The sequence below is a fragment of the Oryctolagus cuniculus genome, chromosome 12 (genome assembly GCF_964237555.1).
Source record: "Oryctolagus cuniculus chromosome 12, mOryCun1.1, whole genome shotgun sequence".
In the NCBI taxonomy this organism is placed as follows: domain Eukaryota; kingdom Metazoa; phylum Chordata; class Mammalia; order Lagomorpha; family Leporidae; genus Oryctolagus; species Oryctolagus cuniculus.
In genome coordinates this window covers 15,532,368-15,556,972 of record NC_091443.1, presented here as the reverse complement: position 1 = coordinate 15,556,972, position 24,605 = coordinate 15,532,368, and the positions used below count along the sequence as shown (strand labels likewise).

At 41.1% G+C, this 24,605-nt stretch overlaps 1 protein-coding gene across 2 annotated transcripts in view; it reads left to right on the top strand.

The window, feature by feature from the left end:
• GABRB3 (gamma-aminobutyric acid type A receptor subunit beta3) overlaps positions 1–24,605 on the top strand; it is a 416,113-nt gene that overhangs the window by 322,266 nt on the left and 69,242 nt on the right. For both annotated transcript variants that reach the window (XM_070053326.1, XM_008269751.3), the window contains one exon: positions 21,959–22,179. In XM_070053326.1, coding sequence (XP_069909427.1) covers positions 21,959–22,179 — 221 coding nt within the window. The remainder of the gene's footprint in view (positions 1–21,958; positions 22,180–24,605) is intronic.

Below are 24,605 nucleotides of genomic sequence, written 5' to 3'. Positions count from 1 at the left end.
GGTGGCTGAAAAGCTGCACACTACAGCTGGAACAGGCTGACTTTTTAAAAATATTTTTTAGAGATTTTAACTTTATTGGCAATTTCTGTTAACCATCAGAATTTTCTGCAATGCAAGTAATTTTAAAAAATCTGTTATTTTTATAACTCTCCTAGGATACCTCATCATAAATGGATTAGTTCTAAGACAAACAAATCCAGCAAATTTGCCTTATTCTCTCTTTTGCTATGAAGAACTTGTAAAGAATTAGACAACCATACTCTGAACAGTACCCTTAATCCATCCTTTTGAAATGTGCAGTAGCAAGCAATAAATGTGTGGCAGCAGGCTGACTCACTGGTCAGCCACATGCATAACGGCTGACTTTTAATTGGAGATGTTAGAGGTGTTTTCATTTTCTCCTCATAGCTCATTTTAAAATTTTATTACAAATCTATAGATAATGACTTCCATTTTTCTGTGTCACAGCAGGAGTGAATGTTCTCAGTGGAAGTTCAAAATGTGTAATCATTTCCTAAATGCTTCCCTATGAAAAACACAAATCCTTATTTGATGAGCCTCTAATCCCTGGAGCTACTAATTCTGGCCTCCTCTTCCCTCCAAACGTCTTCCTGCATGGACCTCTTTGCAGAGGATTCCCTTCCTTCACATCTCGTCCTGGATGTCTTGGGTCGCCACTGGTTCAGGAAGCTGCCCAGATCTCCCTCCTAGCACTCACAGGATAATGTTCCTGTGAATGTTTGTCAGGGCTTGTCTGTATCGTCAGAATCCAAAAGGCCTGCAAAGGCAGACAATGTCCATGGTGTGCAGCATAGGATATACTAAATTAGCACTTGTTTAGCAATGGAAATGGGGATGGTTTGCAATTTATGTGTGTGCATGTGATTTTCATTTGCTAGAATGTGAGCACAACCTCCACAGAGTCATATTTTCTTACTTCTGTTTGAACCCTGGGGACAGTTCAAGTTTTGGTGATGACATGTAGTATGTGTTGGACCTCAGAAAATGATATCTCAAAGTATGGCACTTGCAGAGTACTTTGAACTAAAAAAAGCACCCTCAGGTTTCTGCTTTCTTCCTCTAATGGGTCTCCTCTCTCCCAAAGCCTCTTCATCTCCTGACACACATGAAGGACCTTTGTCCAAAGTTCCTTTGTCTGACTATAGGAGTGCCACCAGAAGGAATGCAGTTTTCTTGGATCTCCTCCTTGATCTTTCAGAAGAGGACCAAAGGTCTGACCTCATCCAGAGAGTCTTTGCCCTAAGCAGTCACAGATTCTTCTCAGGGCTGTTCCCATAGCAGGATAGCCTTTGTTAGCTGTGCCTTTCCTGCCCTCACACTGCCCGGGTTGGTACCTACCTTCAGAGGTCCCAGGCCTCTTTGCTTTCCTATCACCCTACAGAAATCTCAAGTCTCTACTTCTTTCTGTAGCTCAGAATGCTATTTAAGCTTCAACCATCTAGTCTTTTTTAGAGTTTTCATAATCTGTGACTGTCATGTGCTTCCACATTAATAAGTTTGTATGCCTCTTTCCAATAGTCTAGTTTTTGTTTGTTTTATAGATTCAAATTATTAAATTTTCAGGTATAGAAAGAGAAGGTTCTGTTACCATTATATAGGCTATCAGTAGTTTTTCTGGGAGAAATAAATGAAAAATAACAGAAGAGAGAGCTAGTTGGCACCCTTGAGTCCAGACTGAGGTCACAAATTGGTCTATTCCATGTAAGCACCTCCACCACACACACACACACACACACACACACACACACCTCATGATTAATCCAGTGTAATTGTCTTTTACATATTATATCCCATTTGTACCAAGGTAATGCAGGTGATAGCAGCGTAGTGTACTATGTACTGTAGAGGAACCTACAGACACAACAATATGAAATTTGTTCTTGCCTACAGTTGACTTTGTCTGATGCCCACAGCTACTACTTTCAAATTTTGCAGTAAAAGTGGCTCTGCCCTTAAGGATTTAGTTGCCTGTGCAAGTGCTCAAAATGGGCTGCTTCATCTCTGATTTCTCCTTATGCCTTTGCATTATTTACTGTTCTGTGTTCCAGCATCCCACAATCCTGAGGCTATATTTCAACATGATTGCAATCAGCCTTCTATAACCCATGATAGGTGCCTGGGGACAGTTCATGAAAGAAGCAGAGAACAGCTACTTTGTAAACTACTATATAGGGTCTGTGGTGTTTTGGAGCAGTCTTAGGGTCAAGAGAAATCTTTATAATCATCAAGATTAATCTTCTTATTTGAGGTGAGAAATTGACCAAGTCTACAGTGGAGAAGAAAGTCCAAAAGTCTTCATGGTGGAGGTGTCATTTGATGGGCACTGTGCTATGATAACACAGATGGGAAAGGCTTGCAATGTGATTGTAAAATAAGGAAGGCCAAGCATGGAGAGGAACAGGGAAAACCAGGCGAACTCAGGCTGGTTATTTTGATGCAGTGGAGAAATCAACCTCAAAGCCAGCTTGGGCCAGCCAGAATCTATAATTTATGTGAGGCAGATCTGGAAGGGACATGCTGCAATATTAGCAGGTACAGGACAAATCACTCTGGCAAGATCCACCTGTTGGAGCCAAGGAAGCATGGAGTGTGTGGTGTGGAAAAGTTTCTGGGTGTGTATACACACAAATGAGGAGACCTCAGTATATTCATGGAAATGGAATTAAAAACATAAGATTATTTTGTGCAACAAAATTTAGAAATCCGTGTGTGGATTTTTTTCATACTATGCATTTTCCATGTAGATTTAGAATGCTCTTCATATGCATGAATTTCAAAAGTTTTGCACCAAAGTGACCTTATCTTTTGAAGCACTCTCATGTGTATGTGTGTGTGTGAGCCTGCAGGTGGATAGATAGGGCACAAATTAAGGATAGCAGTGACACTGTTTTGAGTGAGACAACAGTAATTGTAATACCATTTGTGTTTTTCACTGCTTCGCAGGTTTCACACAAATTACACATTTTCTCCTTGTGTCGCTCATTATACAACCTATAGATACATTTTGGCCCTCCCCTTAATTTAAAATTGAATATATATTTGTGCATATTTATATTTATATTTATTTATTTACTCATATACAGACATGAGTGTTGCTATATGTATATTTACCCATATATAGAACATATATTTGTATATTTACCCATTTACAGAAACATATATGTAGATATGTGTTTGCATTTAGACATATACACACATGTATGTAGATATTTTGAGATATTATAATCTTTATTCTTTATTCTTGGTGCCACTTCTTCATTATAGTGTACCCTGCATCTAAATACATGTTCTGCTGTCATCTGTCTTCTGTCACGGTCAGGGAAGCCAAATGGCATCTAGCCCTGGCCAACCATGCCCTGGTAGATTGGTGTTAGCATCTTGAATGTGGCTCACAGAAATGTTTATGAACCTCACTAAAGGCAGATGTGAACTTCCTGTCATCACAAGTAGCTTCAATCATGGGCATTTTTTGAGCAAAAACAGAAATCTGGACCTTTAATTCTGACCAGAAGTTAGTATTTCACAAAACTGCTGGTCCTTATACTTCAGTGACCTTTCCCTTTGTATAATCATTGAACTTAAGCTACACAAGCCCTAAGTCTTTCCCTCCTTTGCCAGTTCCAGAGGGAAGACACTGTTGAAAAGTGGGATAGAGAAGCCAGGTCACTGGAACAAGCTCACTGTACAGACACTCCCAACAACAACCATTAACTCCAGCTCCAGGCAGTCATCATGAAGTGACCAAGCTCTGGATGTTTCTGTGGTTCGTGTCTTTCACTGGAAGGCTCTCAGATCTTTGCAGGCATTTATTCATAAAGGGAAATTTGAAGAGGAGACTGAGATGAAAGTCTAAGGGTCTTTGTAGATGTTGATCATTCAGTAGTCCTCTGATTAACTTTGTTCAAATGCCTGCCTTAGGACTTGGTGTTGGATTTTGAGTAAGAACATAGCAGGAGACAAGCAAAAGGAGTGTAGTCTGTGTGACTTCATACTCCACACATTTGTTTTTTTTTTTTTTTTAACTTTTATTTAATGAATATACGTTTCCAAAGTACGAATAATGGATTACTATGGCTTCCCCCCCATACCGTCCCTCCCACCCACAACCCTCCCCTTTCCCACTCCCTCTCCCCTTCCATTCACATCAAGATTCATTTTCGATTATCTTAATATACAGAAGATCAGCTTGTCATTTGAAATGACAACGGTTTCACAGTTTTAAAGGTGAATGTAAAGCAAGTGAATCCTGACTGATTAAATTACCAATTGCTAATTATATTGCTAGTTATAAATTATAGACTGTAATTCTGATTAACACAGCAGCTAATTAATTGACCTCTTTGGTTATGTTGCAACTGGATCCAGAATTCACAATTCCGAACTCATGCAAGGAAAAAATGTACCTATAGGTTGTGCAGTTGTAGCTGTGCTATTTCTACACAGCCTGCAAGGAATTAGAAATATAAAGGACACTTTGAATTATTGTTCTCTCACTAAAAATAGCCTAGCTGCTATCCAATTGAGTCAAGTCACATATGGAAAACCTGTATTTTAATATCCAACATTACCCACAAAATCAGGAAAATGTACAATTAACTTGATAGTTGATGTGCTAACCACTGCCTGAGTGGAGACCTTTTGCTACTTTAAATCACCATCTGGATGCTACTTTAAAATTTGCTTTCAGTGGCCTCCAATAGGCTTGGCTGGTCCACAGCTCTGCGTCATAACTTCTTTGAACTCATTTGAATATGAATAGTGTCAAATATTGTGTTTAACAGCACCACAGCTCCCAGCTGAGTGAATGCCTTGCTTTGTTAAAAGAATGCTTTTCATTTTTGAGTCGCTTAAAAGCTCTTGTTTATTTACCAACTCCTGAACAGAAACATAGACATTTTTGTAATAAAAATCATCTATTCATGACTCTTGTTGGCACCATAAACATTTCACCTTCTCTTCATGAAACCTAAATCTTCAATCTGCATATGTGACATGTATGTCTCAGCATTGAAAGGGAACAATTAGAAACATCTGTTTACATTTACCAGGAGCAGATACTGAAGAAATCAAAATAAGTGTAGTATCACCCACTAGCATAAAGAAACCGAATGTGTGTATGAGAATGTCTGAGTATCAAGAGCGATGGATTTCTATATGAATACACTATACAAATACTCCACTTTTGAATGCAATGTCTGAGTCAAAAGTATAATTTCTGAATTATATAAATAAGCAAAATTAGGGTGTGCTGAGTAAGTATTCTGAAATGTTTACTTCTATTCTTAGTTTTACTGAAGCAGTTAGTCAGTTTGAGGCTAACCATGCATGGTGGGTTGGTGGCCATGGTTATTTATAGCATCAGAATCAGGAACAAGGCACATCTGTGTTCTGAGACTGTCCGTAGACACCTGTGCTGCCGTGAGTGCTATCTGAAAACCTGTAATGCCAGAGCCATGACCAATGTCTTCCTACTGTCATGACAAATATTAACATGCGACTAATAGTTTTTGTTGAGATCTACTTGAAGTAGTTTGCAGCAAGACCATAATTGGCACCTGTCGTAATCCCCGAAGCAAGTGGAAGACTGTGTTCTTGCAGCTCACCTAGAGCAAACTCCTCAATCCAAGGCAGAGCATGGGAGGAGTTGTTTATATGCCTGTGTTCAGTATACATATGAAGGCTTTCTAAATATAGATTCTTGGTTATAGGAAATAGTTTTTGGATTTTGATGAAGTTGAAAGGTTCAAATTAAAATATAGTCCAGATTATGTGTAAGTGATTACTGGTTACCTGCACAATCTCAGTGGAGTTTTTGAAAAAGTACCAGTGCTGGGTCTTACCTCAGGCGGTTCTGACTCAGTGCAGCTGAGGTGTGTCCTGGAACTGGGCTAGGGAATAAGGATAGACAAAGAAGAAAGATGAAAAGGAGATTGCCTAGTAGAGCTGTCAAGAGGACTGTAGATAAAGACTCTGCACTCAAAGTGGTCTCTGATCTTCAGATAGAAATGAGAGTCATCAGATTTTGTTAAACATCTTAGGAATGAAAGAGATCACCTTGGAAAAAAGGAAGGATGAAGAAGGAATCAGAGATCACACCTAGGTTAATCTAACACTTAGACATAGGTGGGAAGTACCAGCCAGCACGTAAGCTCGGAGCAGAGTAACCAGGTATAGAGAAATGCAGGAGGAGTTGGTGTCTCAGTGGCTGAGCAGTATCTCAAGGAGAAAATGTTTTCAGCCTTGTTGTACTTGCCAGATCACCCTTGTGAGATGAGGACAAAAGAGTCCTGGGAGTAGGCTAGAGATGAGAATAAGAGCCAGGTGTGCTGATGAGGGTTGGAGACGTCTGTGTCCAGAAATTATAGTTGAATAGAAAACCTAAAGAATTCACCATTGAAAACCACTAGGAATGTTGAGTAGATTGCAACACACATCATTTAAATGTACTATTTAATTCACAGAAAAAGCAGAGAAAGTCTAGAAGCCACAAAAAAAGAGATTCAGATATAAAGCTGAAAATAAATAATTAAAGGCTATACTTGGAAGTTTGAAGCCTGGGGTCATTTGCCCTTGTTGGTGTCAATGTCTAGGCAGAAAGGGATGACTGGAGAATTAGGTAATTCCACAAGAAGAGATAGAAAATTGAGTATTCATAGGGCTGGCATGCTCAAAAGGCAATATAGTGAAAAAGTGTTGTAGAACAAAAATCTTAAAATGCTCAAAGGGCTATCTAGTTAAATAGTGTTATAGGAAAAAATGCAACCCTCGAAGGACTCCAAGGGCACTAGCAAAGATAAATGTCTTTACAGAGCTCTAGATAGCCAATGAAACTAATTTACTGAACGTTTGTGTCACATGCCTGTACTAATAAGGATGTGAGATCTAACTTTGTACTGTAAAGAACTTTTCACTGACAGAGAGCCAGAGTTATCAACCAATATGGAATATTTGGTGACAACACAAGTAGATTCTGCTGAAGGGACATGCCAGCAAGCCAGGTCACACAGAACTTCTACTCACTTTCTACTCACTTGCTGTGTAGATACTTATGCACACTTGTTCTGTGCAGGTACTGTCCTAGGTGCTGTGATTGAAGAGACAGAAATTTCTGCAGTCATGAAAGTGACTTTGTAGAGGAGGAGAAAGAAACAAAAAATAATTTAATAGAAAAACATATCATCCAGAATATGATCAGTATACAAGATGGAAGGATGTAGAGGGTAAAGACTGCGTTGCCAGGAAAGACTCTGAAGAGTCTTACTAGTTAAGACTTACTAGTTAAGGAAGTCAGCCAGAAGGTTGTTAGGGGAGAGTTCCTGCTAGAAGACACAGCTAATGTAAAGGACCAGAGGTCAGAGAATGATTGGATTGTTTGAGCAGTAACAAAGGGGATATTATTGCTAAAATAAGTTAGAAAAGGTGACAGAAGCAGGAGGTGAGGAGGTGGCAAGTGAGCCAGGACATATTGACATGGGTTTCATTTTCTATTAAACAAGGGTTGTTGTATAGTTTTTTGTTGTTGTTGTTGTTGTTGTTGTTGTATAGGTTTTAACAGAAGTGAAGATGATATAACATCAGTTGATAAAGAGTCACTGCATCTGTTCTGTTGAGAATAGGGCTATGAGAGAACAAGGGTACAAATAACTAATTGGGGTGGTTACTACAGTAAGGAGGGGGTGAAAAGCTGGATTGACCACTAGCAATAACAAGGTGGGAAGTAGCAACACCCAGGTTCATCTTTAACGTGGAGTCAACAGAGTTTCAGGTAGACTGATGTAGAATGTGGGAGAAAATGAATGGAAGATGTCTCCAAGGAATTTTGATGTGAAAAACTACAAGGAAGGAATAGCATTGTGTGAATTTGGGAAGACTGTGAGTGGGTCTCTTTTGAGGGTAAAATCAGTGATTCAGTTTGGATGTGTTGAGTTAATTTTGGAGTTTGAAACATTTTTGGGGAAATAAAATTTGGGAGCTCTGAGCATATGGGTGGATTGCAGAGCTATGAATCTACAAACAATGACTAAGGAAGTCAGTGTAGATAGAGAAGAGATCAAGGTTTTGGTCAAGTGAGTGGGTGAATGGTGGGTGAAGAGCCCTTGGTTTCTAAGATGAAAAGAAAGAATTAGACTAAGCAGAGAAAAAGGTGAGCCTGTTAGGTAGGAGGAGAAGCGGGAGAGTGTGTTTGTCAAGACTAGTGAGTGGAGAGTCTAAAATTTTTACCTTGCTTGCAAGGTACGGAGTTAGCTTGTCGTGGTTTCCTAGATTCTGGAAGAAGACGTGAATCTCGTGGATTGAAGACAAAACACAGTTTCTTACTCACAGCCACTTCTAACTACATAATTTTGTGGATACAGTGCAGAATGAAAGCTTGGGGTCATTTTTTTTTTCAAAAAATCAAAAATAAAATGTTATTACTTTCCTACCTAAAGGTGAACTCATGTTTCCATCTCCTTTACCACTGTGCTTGTCTCCGTATGTGAAAATCTACATTGTAGTTCAATTTTGGTTATGTAGGTTTTGATGACAGTGTCCCACAGGATGAAACTACTTTTTTCAGTTCTATGCAGGGATGGCCATACAAATATTTCCACTGAAAATAACAATAATTCAGATAAAATAACTATAATATTCTTCAGTTATGTGAGTGTACTAGTTATGTGAGGTATAATTGTCTTACATCAATAACCTAACAAGTTCTTGGTGTACCAGAAATAGACATAATCTCAGAAATGAGTTGGCGTGCTATCTAAAAATAGCACATCTTCTTAGACATTGAAAGTACTTTAAAATGTGTGGCATCATTAATTGACAAGATTTAAGATGAGGAAATCCATTGAAAAACTCCTAATACAAACATACATACATACACATACACACATACACACGCATACATGTATACACATACACACATTTCCAAAGACAATTGAATTTTCACAGTGTAAATGTGTAGAAGGGGTCTCAGTTTAAAAAGGATTTATTCATTCTTGTTTTATGATAAATATCTTTCTCGTTAAGCATTTGTTTTTTGTTTTCTTTTTGCCTTGTCCTCTTGAAGAGACACAGAGGGAAGTAATCTTCAGTGATACTCAGTTCATCAAATCTAACAATGCAAACATAATCCACACAACCCTAGAGATAACCTTCACCACTTAAAATCAGAATGCTTAACCTTATAATCATCTGTAAGCACTGTGCTTAAACAAGGGGAGAGCACAGAGACATGGGTTGTGTAGCTTGATAAATGCCACACAATTGGAATGTGGCCATGTCACTCAGCAATCTCTGGGGGTAACAGTTGTACAGATATCTTTAAAGACAGGGATATTAAGGATTCCCTGCCCAACCAATAGAGCTGTTTTTCACAATCCATTTATCTGAATACCTTTGGGTGGACAATATATTAAGGAATCACGTATTTTCTTTTCTTTTCTTTTCTTTTTTTTTTTTTTTTTTTTTGACAGGCAGAGTGGACAGTGAGAGAGAGAGACAGAGAGAAAGGTCTTCCTTTGCCGTTGGTTCACCCTCCAATGGCCGCCGCGGCCAGCGTGCTGCGGCCGGCGCACTGCGCTGATCCAATGGCATGAGCCAGGTACTTCTCCTGGTCTCCCATGGGGTGCAGGGCCCAAGTACTTGGGCCATCCTCCACTGCACTCCTGGGCCACAGCAGAGAGCTGGCCTGGAAGAGGGGCAACCGGGACAGAATCCGTGCCCCGACCGGGACTAGAACCCGGTGTGCCAGTGCCACAAGGCGGAGGATTAGCCTAGTGAGCCGCGGCGCCAGCCGTATTTTCTTTTGAAGCCTATTAATTAAAAATAGCTTCTGGAAAATAAAAGCATGTATATATACATACACTTTTAATTAGTGCTGTAACTTTCATATCATATATATTATATATAATATTTTTAGAGAGTAATGTGAGCATTGTGGCATAGTGGGTAAAGTTGCCACTGAGGATGCCCTCATCTGATATGAAAGTGCCTGCTGCTCATTTCTAAACCAGCTTCCAGCTAATGCATTCTAGGAGGCAGCAGATGATGGCTCAGGTGCATGTGCCTCCCACTGAACGTGGGTGACCCATGGAGCTCCAGGATCCTGGCTTCAGCCTGGCCCAGCCTTGGGGAGTGAACTAGCAGTTAGAAGATCTACTCTTTTCCCTCCCCTCCCCTTCCCTTCCCATTCCCTCCCTTCCCCTCCCCTCCCCTCCTCTCCCCTCCCCTCTTCCCTCCACACAACTTCACCATCTCTCTCTCTTTTGCTGTGCCTTTCAAGTAGATGAAAATGAATGAATGAATAAATCAATAAATCAATAAGCATTTAAGAATAGTACAAGAAAGGAAAGTATGCCGTGATTCCCCATTTTCTAGCACATTCCCTAAGTGCCTTCATACAGTGTTTGAGTGTAATCGGGACATCTGTTCCCATACAGAGTGTGAGACCTCCGACAATCCATATATTCTATTTAGACCATACCATATCTGAGGTCTGGTGTCAGTGTGTTCACTATGGGTAAGTGTTCTTCTGTAGTTTAATTTGCAGGTCAGGGAGCTCGTCCCTTCATCCATTGTCCTGTTGGTATCAGTGGAAACATTCCAACTCTGGTTTCTGCTGCTGTTGATTGCTTGATTTGATTCTAGATGTGGAATATATTTAGGACACAGTATCAAGAAAACATAGTAACTGAATGAGTATCGGAGGTTAGGATAAGAAACAATGAGTAAGCCAGTGTGTGGCCTCTAGGTTTGGTTTGGCTGAATGAATCAGTAGAGGAGGGTATGGGATGGACAACAGATTGGAGCTAGTGACAGTGAGTTCATGTTGGAAATACTGATCTTGCACCTCTTGAAAGAAATATTCAGAAGGAAGCTGGTTTCATTCACTGGAATCTCTGCAAAGTAGAATGAACCAGAGGCACCAATGAAAAAACAAATCCTAGAATCTGCTTAGGAAGGGGATGGGGAGGATGCTCCTCTCCCAGCTCTGTGGTGCTTGATTTGGGAGCATAAGTAACCTCCTCTAAAAAAAGGCTACAGTCTGGCACCAACTTAACAATTAAAGGAGTCTGCAGAGGAGACGTTTAGTGAAAATGTTCCTTATATGAGTTCACTGGAGTATAAAGTGAGTTTTCCAAAGCACAATGGGTAGGGCAGAGGGCATGAAAGCCTGGGAACAGCAGAGGTGGCCTAGGTCAGGGTCAGTCCTAGCAGGTCAGGCTGGAGCAGAATGGATGGAGATGCTTTGGTTTTATTACTGCTCTGGCTATTGTTTTTTAAATTGTGTCTAGTTTTAATTTGCAGTTTCCAGACACATAGCGAAAAAAAAAAGGTTTATGAAAAATCTACTGACCTGATACTTCTCAGGAAACAAATTTGTGTCTATGTTGCATTTGAATATGGAATAGAAGATGGAACTTGGAAGGTGAGAAGCAGAGTGAAACCTTCTTCATATAGCATGAGGATTCCATACACAAGTACAAGGGAAATCCCAGCTAGTGTGTGGAAAATGAAATCAAAAGTACATCTATTTTGGTGCAAAAGTTTATTTCAAATCCCATGCAAAGTTTTTCCATAATATGGACATTTCATGAACTTTTTGAAGATCTCTTATAAGTAGGGAGCTTAAAAAAATCACACCAAAAGAAACATCCTTTATTCCATTTTCAGCAAACTTTTTGAAGTGTCCTTGCATTAAACTGAGTTTTATTTATCTGTATCTTACGATATGTGTAGTTTGGCTTGTCTTTGGTATGGAACAGTGGAGCTTGGATCCAGCTGATAAAGGGGCCGTTTTCCCTGGGTATTGGAGGGGCTTCTTTCATAGGTTGTTAGCTCTGCTCTAGCATGAGGGGATGGGAGGTAAAATTTTCCAAATGCTTGTTATGAGAAGTACTTTTATTTCACTTATGTACAGCACTTTGGTATAATGAGCGTTTGTGATCTCATTTTACACAAGAGGTTGCTGGGGCTCAGAGTGATTGGGTAACTTTGCCACATGAGGCACATGGAAAGATGCCAGTTCAGAGAATCTGATCGATCCTGCTCCAACACACCCTGAAAAACTAGCGAACAAGCACCTACTCTTGCCTGCAGAGTTTATTTATCCAAGGCCATCTCTCTTACATTTTCCTGGTTTTCATTGGCTTAAGTTGAATTCTCCCACTTTCCTTTGATACTATAATTTATTTGTCCTTCAGATGTAAGCCAGTGCAATTATTTTGCTTTTCAAACATATTTGAATCCAGAAAAAAAATGTCTGTGGTAACTTTTCATGCTTGGAAAGAAAAGCATATTTTCAAACTAATTCCTATCTATGCCAGTTTTTCAGGTGCCTCTTGGGGACTGGGAGACTTAAATCTGTTTTCACCAGGCCTTCCAGATTTTACACAGGTGACTAATTCATCTTCTAATGAAGGTAACATTAAGTGGATGAATAAAAAAAATGCAGACTATGAACCTTTGGTAGGTAGAAGCAGTATAAGGAGAATAGAAAATCTTAGTGACTTTTTTTTTAAAGATTTTATTTATTTGAGAGGTAGACTCACAGACAGTGAGAGGGAGAGACAGAGAGAAAGGTTTTCCTTCCATTGGTTCACTCCCCAGATGGCCGCACTGGCTGGAGCTGCGCCAATCCAAAGCCAGGAGCCAGGTGCTTCCTCCCAGTCTCCCATGTGGGTACATGAGCCCAAGCACTTGGGCCATCCTCTGCTGTCCTCCCAAGGCCATAGCAGAGAGCTGGATTGGAAGAGGGGCAGCTGAGACTAGAACCGGCACCCATATGGGATGCTGGCGCCACAGGCGGAGGATTAACCTACTGTGCCATGGCACCGGTCCCCTTAGTGACCTTCTACCTCATTTACACTCCAGCTTCTTCCCTTGCCAGCTCTGGATTTAGTGAGATGGCCTTGAAATATAAAGCGGATTCCAAAATTTCATGGAAAGAAGGAATTAAAAGGTAATGCTCATTTTCCATGACTTTTTGAGCTCTCCTGGTGCTCTTTGCAATGGTTTGGGTGCATCCCCTAAAAATTCATTTAATCTCCATATTCATAGGGTGCTAGTGTTTATAGTTGGTGACCTTGAAGGTGGTTAGAATTGGATGAGCTTAAGGGTAGGGCTCCCATCCTGGCATTAGTTGAGTCACAAGAAGAGGAAGAAAGACCCAGGCTATCAAGGCTGGCGTGTTTGCTGTCCTCCACTCTTCCATCCTTCCTGGTAGGGTGCAGGGTTCCTCGAAGGAGGCCAGAACCATGCTCCTGTATGTCTCTGCTGCCCAGAACTCAGGAGCCCCATAAACGTATAAATTGCCCACAGTGTTATCTATTTTGTTATAGCAACAGAAAACAATGCATTATTGTCTACTGACTGACTGTTAGGTTTTAGGAATTTTAGGGTTTCAAGAAGGTGGTGAGGCATCCAGTTAAAGCAGAAAAGACTTTACTTTGTAGGAGACACAGTGTGGGAGTAAAGGGAGTGGGGGTTCAGCCAGCCCTGACACGGCGGGGATTTGTGGGCCAGGCGTCATTCCCTTGGGCAGCAGGCAGAATTCTTCAGCTGCTTGTTGAGGAAGGTACAGAGGGCCACGTTAACTGATAAGGTGGTTTGGGGATATGATGAAAGGCTCCGTGGTAAAGTTTACAACGTGCTGTCTTAGCAGTTTGGAATGTCCCAGGTGTGGGACTTTCTAGAACAATAAGCATTATACTAGCCTTTAGGTGATCTACCTGTGCCCAGTTTCATATTTGGGCTTTTAGGCCTAAGTGGTTTAGCAGGTTCTAATACTGACTCAGCATATCATGCCTTCCCCCGTGCCAGGCTCTTCGGAGCATGTACCAAGTAGTTTTCCCAGACAGGGGGATCAGGCTCAAGTCAGCTAGGGGCTCCCCACATTTGCCAGGCCAGCAAGAAGCCAACTTGAGACGTGGATGTGTTTGATTTCAAGGCTCCTTCTATCCATCACCGCAGTATTATTTGTTTCATCTCTTTTTGTCTGCCCACTGGATTGTGAGCTACTTAAATGGCACCAATTATACCCTCCTTGTCTATGGGCCCCTGGCACCCAGCACAGTTTTTTGCTTGTGGTGGATACTCAGTGAATACTTGGAGCAAGAAGTGGGTCGGGAGAGGAAGAGAGGGAAGCAGAGAGCGTTCAGTCATGCTTTATTGTTATGTACTGCCACACAGATCCAACAAATGGAAACAGAGATACCATTCAAATCTGTTGTAGGAAGAGGGATGGTTGTAATGTTGAATATTCATTTATAAGCCAATAAATAGAATGGATTCGAATGTCCTAAATAAATTTTGTCAATAGAAGTGTCAAGATTCCCCCTGCCTAACATTATCATAGAAATGCCTGCAAAGAAAGTCACCACTACCATCTAGGCCTTATGTAAGCTTCTCAGAATAATTTTCCATCTTCTGTGACCTGAGAACAACTTACCTGCAAGGTTTGGTCTCATAAACTTGCTGAACCAGATGCAAATGCAGGTGTCCTGTGGTTTTCACAGCTGCAGTTAAATATTTAAATTTGGTTTAGAGATTGCATTTCTTTCTCCAGGATAGTCAATTTTTTCTTCATTTCCTGTGCAGAGGAATCTAGTCAATTACTTAATTGCAGAATAATGAGCAATATTTCCACTTTCAAATATGTATTCTTGTCATTTTAATACGATAAATGCCAAGAGATTTGTACAAGCAGGGAGAAACTTTCTTCTTTGAACTGCTTGAACTATATAATACCTAAAGATGAACTGAGGCTTTGCTATCTTCTGATTGTGGTCTCAGGAGACTTTGAGAGGACAGTCACCTGTGTATAGCTGGTTGCTTCTGCAGGGGGTTCATATTCCCAAATGCCTGCTCCCCACCCCCAGAAGTCTGTGCTGCTTCTAGAGCTGTGGGAGCTAGCAGTGCCCACCTCTTCCTGCTTCACACACTATTACAGCAGTACCCTGGCTCCCAACCACAGGGTCTGGGCCAGAGCTGGTATCTCACCCAGGAATTCTGGCTTCTGATCTCTACATAAAACAGAGTTTTGTAATCAAGATAAAACCTGACAGCACTTTTTGCCATATCTTTTTTCCAATGGCAAAACATTGTACAAATTCTGAACAAATGACTTAACAAATTTGTAGAACCCCAGCTGCTAGGACTGCTACCCTCTATGAAAGTATTTGGAGCATGTGAGAACATGTACCTTGGTGAACTTCGCTGTATCCTAATGACTGATTTGACAGCCCAACAAATATAGACATAATACGTTTTCCTTTGAAGAGGGACTGTGATTCCATTGGATTATCAAAGGGCTTTATGATCCCTAATGAGTCTCAGAAGAATAAATGGCTCTTTGATTCAATAATTCGTAATATATTTTTTAAAGAAAAACCCTTTTTAAAAGGATAACTCTTACTTAGGCTCATCCTAAATTCTTCAAAATGCTTTTTAAGAGAGGGAGAGAGTCAGAGAGAGAGAGAGAGAGAGATATACTTTATCACTTTATCTTCTCTAATGATTTTGATGAACTACCACAGTTCAAACCAACTATAATTAAATGAAATAAGTCACATTTATATAGTATAACCCAGAGAGTATCAATTCTCAGTGGGTTGGAGGATTCAGATGAAGATACCTTTGGGTTTTCCTCTTACTGACTAAACACTCTCCATTGAATCCCATACCCCAGGGCTGCAGTGACTGTAGCAGTCTGTACAGTTCACACCAGAGGTGCTGGAAGATTTCTCCTGTACCAACAGTGGTCTCAGGCACACATGAACCTGGTAGAGAAGTGGCCCAGAAGGTCAGGGCTCACACTCACCCCTCATTGGTCATTGTAATCTGATATGGAATAGTCTCCACTTCTGGAAGCCTGGCCTAGGATCCTAGGTGCCCAAGTAAAATAATTCTGCATAGGCTTCCCTGATGGTCTTCCCTGATGAGGATTTGTGGTTGGAATACTGAGAGTAGTGAGGCCTTGGTAGGGTGTACTGAGCACCACACAACCAATGGCTTTACCTAGAGCTTTCCAAATAGTTGGTGGCACCCTGTTTCTGCTCCTTAATCAGAAGTCAGATGAGAGTGTTGAGATCCCTGCTAACAAAATGGATGTGAGTCATTACCGGTGCTCATATACTCCATGTGTAAACTAATTTATAGGAGAGATATTTTACGAATTCTTGAATTCGTAAATTCGCAAATGTCAACCCTCCCTCAATACATAAAGTCGAGTAACATGAATTTATAACTAGGATGAACTTTTTGAGTCTAGAATTTGAACCAGAGCTGCTAAATTTGGGGTGGTGTGAGGAGTAGAGCATTACTCTATCGAGAATTTCGCTCAGTGCAGGTGATTTTGTATGTCCTGGATGGAAAGCTCTGTGGTTGCAACACCCTTTGACTGCTTCTGTTTCTGTGAGCTCTGACCTCTCAGCCAATACCCCTCTCACGTCTGCCAAAGCACTCGGTCTAGATGTGCTGATACTGCTGCTTGCACCAGAGCCAAGAAATCAGTGTCAGCAGACAGCCTGTCTCTTCCTATGTATGTTGATCTAATTGGGCCACCCACCCAGTGCAAGGTTCCTATACCCACTGCAGGCGGGGGTGGTGCATGCTCCTCCCTGGACCATGCTTCCCACATGTTGCTCTTCCCTGACTCCCACTACTTCCCTAAGTCCTGCTTCCTCCCTGGGTCTTGCTTCTTCGCATGCCCACCCCTCGTCTTGGCCCCGTTCTCCCACATACCTGTCCTCTTTTATGTCTCCATCTAGGAGTTTCATCTCTACCATAAAAGGAAGAGGTGGGAAAGGAGGCAACAGTCATCACTTCCTGCTACTCTGGTGGAGGCTCTTCATGTGTTAGGAAGTTCAGCACCCAGATTGCCTAAAAGCTCCTCCTTATCCCTATGTAGATCACCAACCAGAATAGAAAAAGTCAGGGTTGTGCGATCTCAGTGACATCACAAGGAGTGGGGTTGCTACTATACCATGACCACCAGAAGACTCACCGGGACCACTGGTGATTTCCAGAACCATCAAAAGCTCCAATAGACCTTCAGTTGAGGATTGCCATTTCAGGACCTCTGCTGGGCCCACTTTTGTCACTACAGGGCCTCCCTCAGTTACACTGAATTTGAAGATGCTCCTAATGGCCTTGTGGAGCCACCTCCTCTGCCGTGTCCTCCTGGCTCTGTGCTTTGTGAAGACATCTGTGGTGGCAGTGACCACTCGGAGCCAGTTTGTCCAGATGTCCAAATCTAGCACCTCTTCAAGATTTAAGCAGCGTGGTTCTTTTTCTAGGAAGTCACCCTTGTTCCATTTTATCCAGAAATGGTTTCCTTTTGAGCCTCTTAAACTTCTTTATATTTCATCTATCACTTAATCCCGATGCCTTTTGAATTATGGGTACCTTTGCCAGATGGCCAGCCCCTGAGAGCCTGTACTGTATCTGCTTCGTCTCTGCCTGCAGGACATTGCCTAGAACGTAGGAGCTACTCAGTAAATATTTGTCAAATGCCTCAATGGTGTTTGCATGAAGAGGCCTTTCTTGTGTACTTTGGGACTCTGGCAACAGGTCTGCAGAGGTGTGGTTCATTCTCTGAACAGTGTTGACTTTCTTAGATGGTGTCTATTCTTATCACCTTAGTACTTTGTGAGCATGGGGGTCACCCCATCCCAGGATGTGCTGCTTGGCTGTTGTTTGATTGGCCTCACCATTCCCAGCCATTTGTTACCTTCGTATCTGATATTGCCTGATGTCTTAAGCTTTCAGGTTGAAGAGCAGAGCTGTTCCCCATATCCATGTCATGTTCAATGGGGAGTCCAGTGCCCACTACTAGGACTCCTCTAAATTCCTGGCATTTTCTTTGTCTGGAAGTATCTTCTGTTTCTGTGAATGGCTTAAAATTTAAACTCCAATGGGTTCTCCATCCCACACAGACTGCATTTTCTTGGGTTGTACTCTTATCTTGTGTCAGGGATGCGTCACTCTAAATATAAATATCTACAGCTTTTCTAGAGACCCCTGAAGAAAACCACCATTGCAGAAGGCATCTGTGTATAGCAGCTGTGCTAAGCAGTATTTGTGAAGATGGGGGTTGCAATGGTGCTATGTTTCTTATTACTGCACATGAAGAAAAACTCCCATGACTCAACTCTCCACTCCCCAAGTAATCTTTGTAAATCTCACCCTACCAAGATCATTTGGCTTTAGTCTCCATACAGAAATTCCAGCTGCAGACCCAAGTCATGGAGGGAGGCAACCCCAACTTCGAAGCCCAGTTACTCAGGCTTACAGGGGGTGGAAGGCAGATGAGGGGAAGATGACTTCAGCCCTCTAAATTTCTATGTCTTCATCGGTGTGAAATAATGCATACTGAAGGATCAAAACGCATCAACAGCTGCCCTTGTTGTTCCATTCAGTGTTCATTATTGCCCATTGTAAGAGGCAGCAATGTTCTCTCTAACAACAAAATCTTCCACCAGCTGCCTCTAAACTTCACAAGACATTGAGGGGAGGCTTGGACCACCACACTGCCCTCTTCCGTTTGTCAACAGGTTTTTGTAGGGGAAAATAGTTGGCTACTGATTAGTGTCCACATTGATGTCATTGCCTGTGCCCTGAAGGAGTTGAAGCAGGTTTGGATTGAAATATTATTTTTTTCCTCTTTCTGTTATGTAAGTTCTTCCCCCCCAAATAAACTCAGTTCCCTCCAGCCAGCATCCAAGACCCACACTGAACTGCACTATTGGTGGTGCGGAGAGCAATGGGCCAAAATAGGACTGTGATCCTGAGCTTTCAGACTGTGAATGTCCTTGGGGCTCCAGTGCAGACTGACGTGTTCTCCCCTTTCTCCTGGAAAATCATCTGCAAGCCAGTCATAAAGGGCCTCCAACAAGAGTGCTAGACATCATGACTCAGGAGTGAGGCTGTGCGGCTAGGAATTAAAGAAGGAAACAAGTAAAAACTCTTTTATTCCAAGAAGCATTTAATTTGGAGCACTGTATTCAAATAGAAAATCCTTTAATTACTACAGCTAATTTATTCCCCTGTTATGCCATCACAAGTTTGCATGTTCCAGTTAAAGTGCATTACCTGCTTCGACCAAAGTTAACAGTAAGGGAGGGGGTGTGATGGTGCAAGGTAGAGGTGTATTCTCAGCCTGATGCTTTTCACCAAAGTAGTCTCTGTGGTCCTTTCAGGATATGGTTAGCCAGTGCCTCTCCTCATACTTTACTTCCCCCACTTCCCTTCCAAGGAGCATTCCCCATTTCCCTGAGTGCTTCTGCCCTTCATCCCTCCTAGAGGTTGTACTCAATATTGCAAAACTGATCTTCCTCACCACAGCCTTGTGTTTTAAAATATAGCTTTTATTATTAGTGTGGTAAGGTTAACAGATCAAGAGAAATCTGCCATTGGAAGGATAATTTATTCCTTACTGTGATCAAAAGGAAGGGGCGCCCTACCATGGGGTGAGCCACACAAGGTGGGCCATGAGGCAGAGGGAGAATGGAAAACTAGGGACCAAGGTCTCAACTTTGCTTTCCATGGGAGTAAATGGACATGGCAGGGCAAGCAGGCTCAGAGTGACTGGTTCAAATCATTTCAGGCGTCTGAGGCATAGGAGCTGCCCCGAATTAGTTCTCTATTACCTGGACTTGAAGACATTAGGGAAGGTGATAAGGAACTGGAATGTGAGAACCCAATAATGGAAGTGGTTAAGGGTGTGAACTCTGCATTGGTGGGTTTTCATATGGAAGATCTACTCCCAGGAGCATTTTTGCTCTCTAGGAACTGGTTTGCCCTGGGATGGGTGATTCCTTTAGGGTGAGCCAAGTCTCAGATGTCAACCAATCAGCATACAGAAAATAAAATACACAAATAATTAGCACACTTGGTTATGCCACTCTATTTACTCTACTATATGTAGCTGGTGACTTTTCTTTGACTTCAAAGCTGGCATTCAAGTTTTTCAACCTTGTGGGCACTGCTATGGAGTCCAGCTTTGCCCACCAGTCCATGAAACCTGCACTGTAGAAAAACCAGCCTCCAAGGGTTTCCCATGAGTTCTGTCAAAGTGATATTCCCAGATCTTTGTCTGTTCCCCACTATATTGCTAACATGTTTCATGCCACCTGCTCTGTGAGAATCTTTTTAAAAGTTTTTATTTATTTATTTATTTAAGATGGAAAGAGATATACAGAGACAGAAGGACAGAATTACTATCCTCTGGTTGACTCTCCTAAATGCCCATACAAACAGGGCTGGATCAGGCCAAAGTTGGGAGCCAGGAAATAAACCTAGGCCCCAAACGTGTGTGACAAATACTTAAGTCATCGTTGCTGCCTCCTAAGGTGCACATTCAGGAAGTTGGAATTGGGAGTGGAATCAGGGTATGAATCCAGGCACTATAAATGGGATGCATACAATCCAACTGACATCTTAACCACTAGGTCAAATGCCTTCCCCTTTGAGAATTTCTCATTGGTAGTGGGAATGATGATGACTGTTCATGCATGGAAATGCTTGGGTGTAAGTTTGAGAGAGGAGGGAATATGTTTCGTCTCATCTACTCAAATGTTGCCTCTCTCCAAAGTACAGGTAAAACCTCTCCCAAAGCTCTCCCACCCATATGGATTTTTGCCCCCTCATCTCCTCTGATTTTTGTGGACCTTCCAGTTTTAAAACATATGAGTATTGTCTACAGTCACTGAGGGTGTATAGATTTTGTTAACTCCTCTTAGTGTGCACACCTGAAGGTCGATGTCTTCCCTTTGTCATTTCACAAACTCCTGTACTCTTACACTGTTAAGAAGCATAATGAACAGGCACTGTTGGATCAGCAACACTGAGAAAGCCCTTCGAGGCAGCAAAAGCAATGCTGGATGGACTAGGAGAATACTTGTATCTTCTGGATTATTTACCTGATTGGCTGTGCCACTCTCATAGTCTGTATATGAAAGTCTTTACAGACATGAGCAGAAAGCTCCTTCTATGGAACAGCTGTGACTCTCCCTGCCTTGTTGGAGAGTTTACCTTCTAACCTTTGTTTTTTTTTTTTCAGCTTCCATGGTAGGATTCAGGATGTGTTGTGAATATCATCAGATTTTCGGACTTGGTCATTATAAAATTGGAGAGCGATAAAAAATAAAAAAAAATTAAAGGCATTTTTTTCCATACTTATCCTTTTCCCCACTTTCATCTCATTGAACTAACTGCTTTGCATAAGAAGAAAAGAAAGTAGTGTCCCTGCCTAGAGCATTGCTTCCTTTGCTGACCAGCCCATTGGACAGCATGAGGGCTCATCTCCAGTGTTCTTTGGTGGCTTCAGGCTCCCATGTTCCCCAGATTACTGTGTCATCATCTCCAGGTGATGTTATGGCCCAGTTAATGTAGAAATGGTCACGGCAAGCTGGGAAAAAAAGAAAATATGATGGATCGTGCTAGAGAACTCCCACAGGCCACTGGCTTCCAAGGATGTTTATGGATGGCTTGTATTTATAGCCCTCATAGAGGTCAGAACAGAGGAAAGTGGCTAAAATTGCAGGGAGAGTTTGTAGGTAGCGCTCATCTGTCTTGGGAGGTTAAAGCACCTCTCTGCCTGGTGGGAGATAGAATACTTAGGAGACTGGTCAGCTTCCCTGCCAGCAGCCTGATTTTATGGTCATTTGGCCCGGGGCTGGGGAGTCTTTATTTCTTTGTGGTTATCTCTGAAATGCAAACTTGTCTAGTCAGTAAAACAGGATTAATATCCATGACACATATCTATTCATGTACAAATTAAACCTGGTGTTTGCCCTCATAAGAAAGCAACCCCTGCTTCCCATCCTCTATAAATGACATCCATTTATCCTAGTCTGTTATGAAGTTTGGATTTCAATTTGGCCAATCTTGGGGGGAAATACACCTTGATTGAGCACAAACTAATTTTTGTCTTTTCTTTCCCCCTCAGGATTATACCTTAACCATGTACTTTCAACAATATTGGAGAGATAAAAGGCTCGCCTATTCTGGGATCCCTCTCAACCTCACGCTTGACAATCGCGTGGCTGATCAGCTATGGGTGCCCGACACGTATTTCTTAAATGACAAAAAGTCATTTGTGCATGGAGTGACAGTGAAAAACCGCATGATCCGCCTTCACCCTGATGGGACGGTGCTGTATGGGCTCAGGTCTGTCTGCCTCTTTGGCATGCATGGTGCACTGGCATTGAATTTATCACTTGAAATGATTTTGATAAGTGAGATCATACCTTTAGATTAATCAGGAAGCATCCATGAAATACTGTGATCATTACAGAAAAAGAAAGTCTCATAACCGTAAGATGTGGGCATTACTGCTACTATAAATAGTCCTCAAGCAGTTGAAAATAGCTTCCTAGGATTGATTATATGTAATTGGGCTGTCATTCCCTTAGGACGGATTCCCCATATCATAGCCACAAAGGCCTGTAATTAATATTGCCCCGGCAGTGCAGAGGATTTAATAAAATTTAAAGCAATTTGTGCAGTTCAAAAAAAGTCTGTTGTGCAGATTATAGGGTATAGTCTCCATGGAGTTTTCTTGAGGTAGTGCCACGAATATTTATGGGAATGACTAGGTGAGAGGCTTCCTGATGAGAACCTCTTTCTCTTGGTCTCGTAATGCAGTCACTCAAATTGGAAAGCTAGGGTACCTTCCTGCGCCTGGAGGAGGAAGTCTGGCTTCCCTCACTGCCCTGGAAACCGCCTGATCCCCCTGCCAATGTACCAGCACTGCTAGTGTTAGTTATCTTGAAAGTTGCCTTGGTAAAGGGTGTACTTAAAACCCTCTCTCTCTTTCTTTGATTTTGTGCTGATTTTTGTTCTGTTTTAGAATTGTGTTTTGGGTGTGCATGTGTGTCTTTTTCCATCTCCTGGCCTACACAAATACCCTTGAGGCCTTTTAGAAGTGGCTTATTGTTTTGAGTGGAACAAATGTGGATATCTTGGAGAAAAGGTTTGTGTCAAAATGTGTGAGTCGGGAGAATTTTAGCTAAGATTTCAACAGCTATAAGTGAAATCAAAGCACTGTACATTTAATACCACACCAGTGTGACTTTTATTGCTTCAAGATAAGTAAAAGAAATTACTAATGTGATTATTTGAAAATTTTGATAACAAGTACTATTTATCCATTTTTATGGAGTGCAGTGTGATATTTCAGTACATATATAGAGCATGTACTGGTCAAACGAGGCAACTGGCTTTTCCATTTCCATATCTTTTCGTTTTTGTTTGGAGCTGAGCAGCTCCTCTCTTCCCATCTTTATACAGTCCTTGACATATCCTTAAATATAAAATGTCAAGTGACTTTCTGAAAACCACAGTATATAGCATGAAGTTTGGGTTTTAGCAACATTTTTAACTATAGGGAAAAAAAAGACACATGTCATCCAAGACATGGTACTGCTTTAAAAAGTCTATCCTAGGTTTCTTTGGAAGGTTTGCAGTATGTGATATTTTTACCTGAAAATGAGAGCTGTGGTTGCAAAATTCAGGAGGTCCTGACAGATACATTGGTTGTACAAAAAATTATCTGGGAATCTTGTGAACATAAAATGAGGAGCCATTTGCTTGCTCCCACCCACCCAAAAAATAATCCGAAGTAGAAGAATCCAGTATGTGTATACGTGTGTGTGTGCATAGATGCACATGTGTGTATGCGCATGTGAGAGCAAAAAGAAACAAATATAGAAAAAAAACTAATTGACAATTTTTTGGCTTTTAAACAAAACATCCTTTTTAGGTCCTCTCCATTTTTATCTTTGTATTATTTTCTTATATATCTTTTAAAAGCAAAGAACTTTAACTTTTTGATAGAATTATATAATATGCATGAAAGCACTTTAATAAATTCCATTTGATACTGTTGGACTTAGCATCGTAAAACAGGCATGAGTTAGAAAAATATAACTTTAGCTAACTCTTGATCTATAAATTTGTATGTAGGATTTAAATAAAACATAATAAGCCACAGGAAGCTTTTAATACTAAATTTTGTAAAATTACCTAAAACAAGACCTCTCTGGTGAAATTCATTCTTTATACCACTCAAACAGTCTCTTAGGTCAGTAAATGTATTACAAAATATGTAACTTTTTATTCAGTTGTAGTCTAGATATATTCCTTAGATCTTTATTTAGAACTACACATTTTTGAAGCAATTCTTCAGATTTATGTGGACATGGACAAGACGCCGTAAATAAAATCTCCAACTACAGATCTATCACCATATTCTACATGTGCTTAGCAGCTTTGCTGTTTCATGTGGCTTCTTAGAAATTGTCTAATCTGAAAATGTTGGCCTTGATATTAAAAATAAGTACACATAGCCATAGATTAATTTTGATGTTTGGACACAAAACAGTAAGTTATTCAAAACTCTGATAATTTCATTAAATTAATGCATATGTATATTCTATATAATTCTTTATAAAATGAAGATATGTGTGTATATAAATGGTTTTTGATAAGAATAAGAGCAAATGTGAGTGCTGCCTTTGTGGGTCACCTTCCATCCTCCCCCGTGGGGCAAAACAGGCTTTTCTTCCTCTCACTTTTTCTTGTTGTACTTGTTG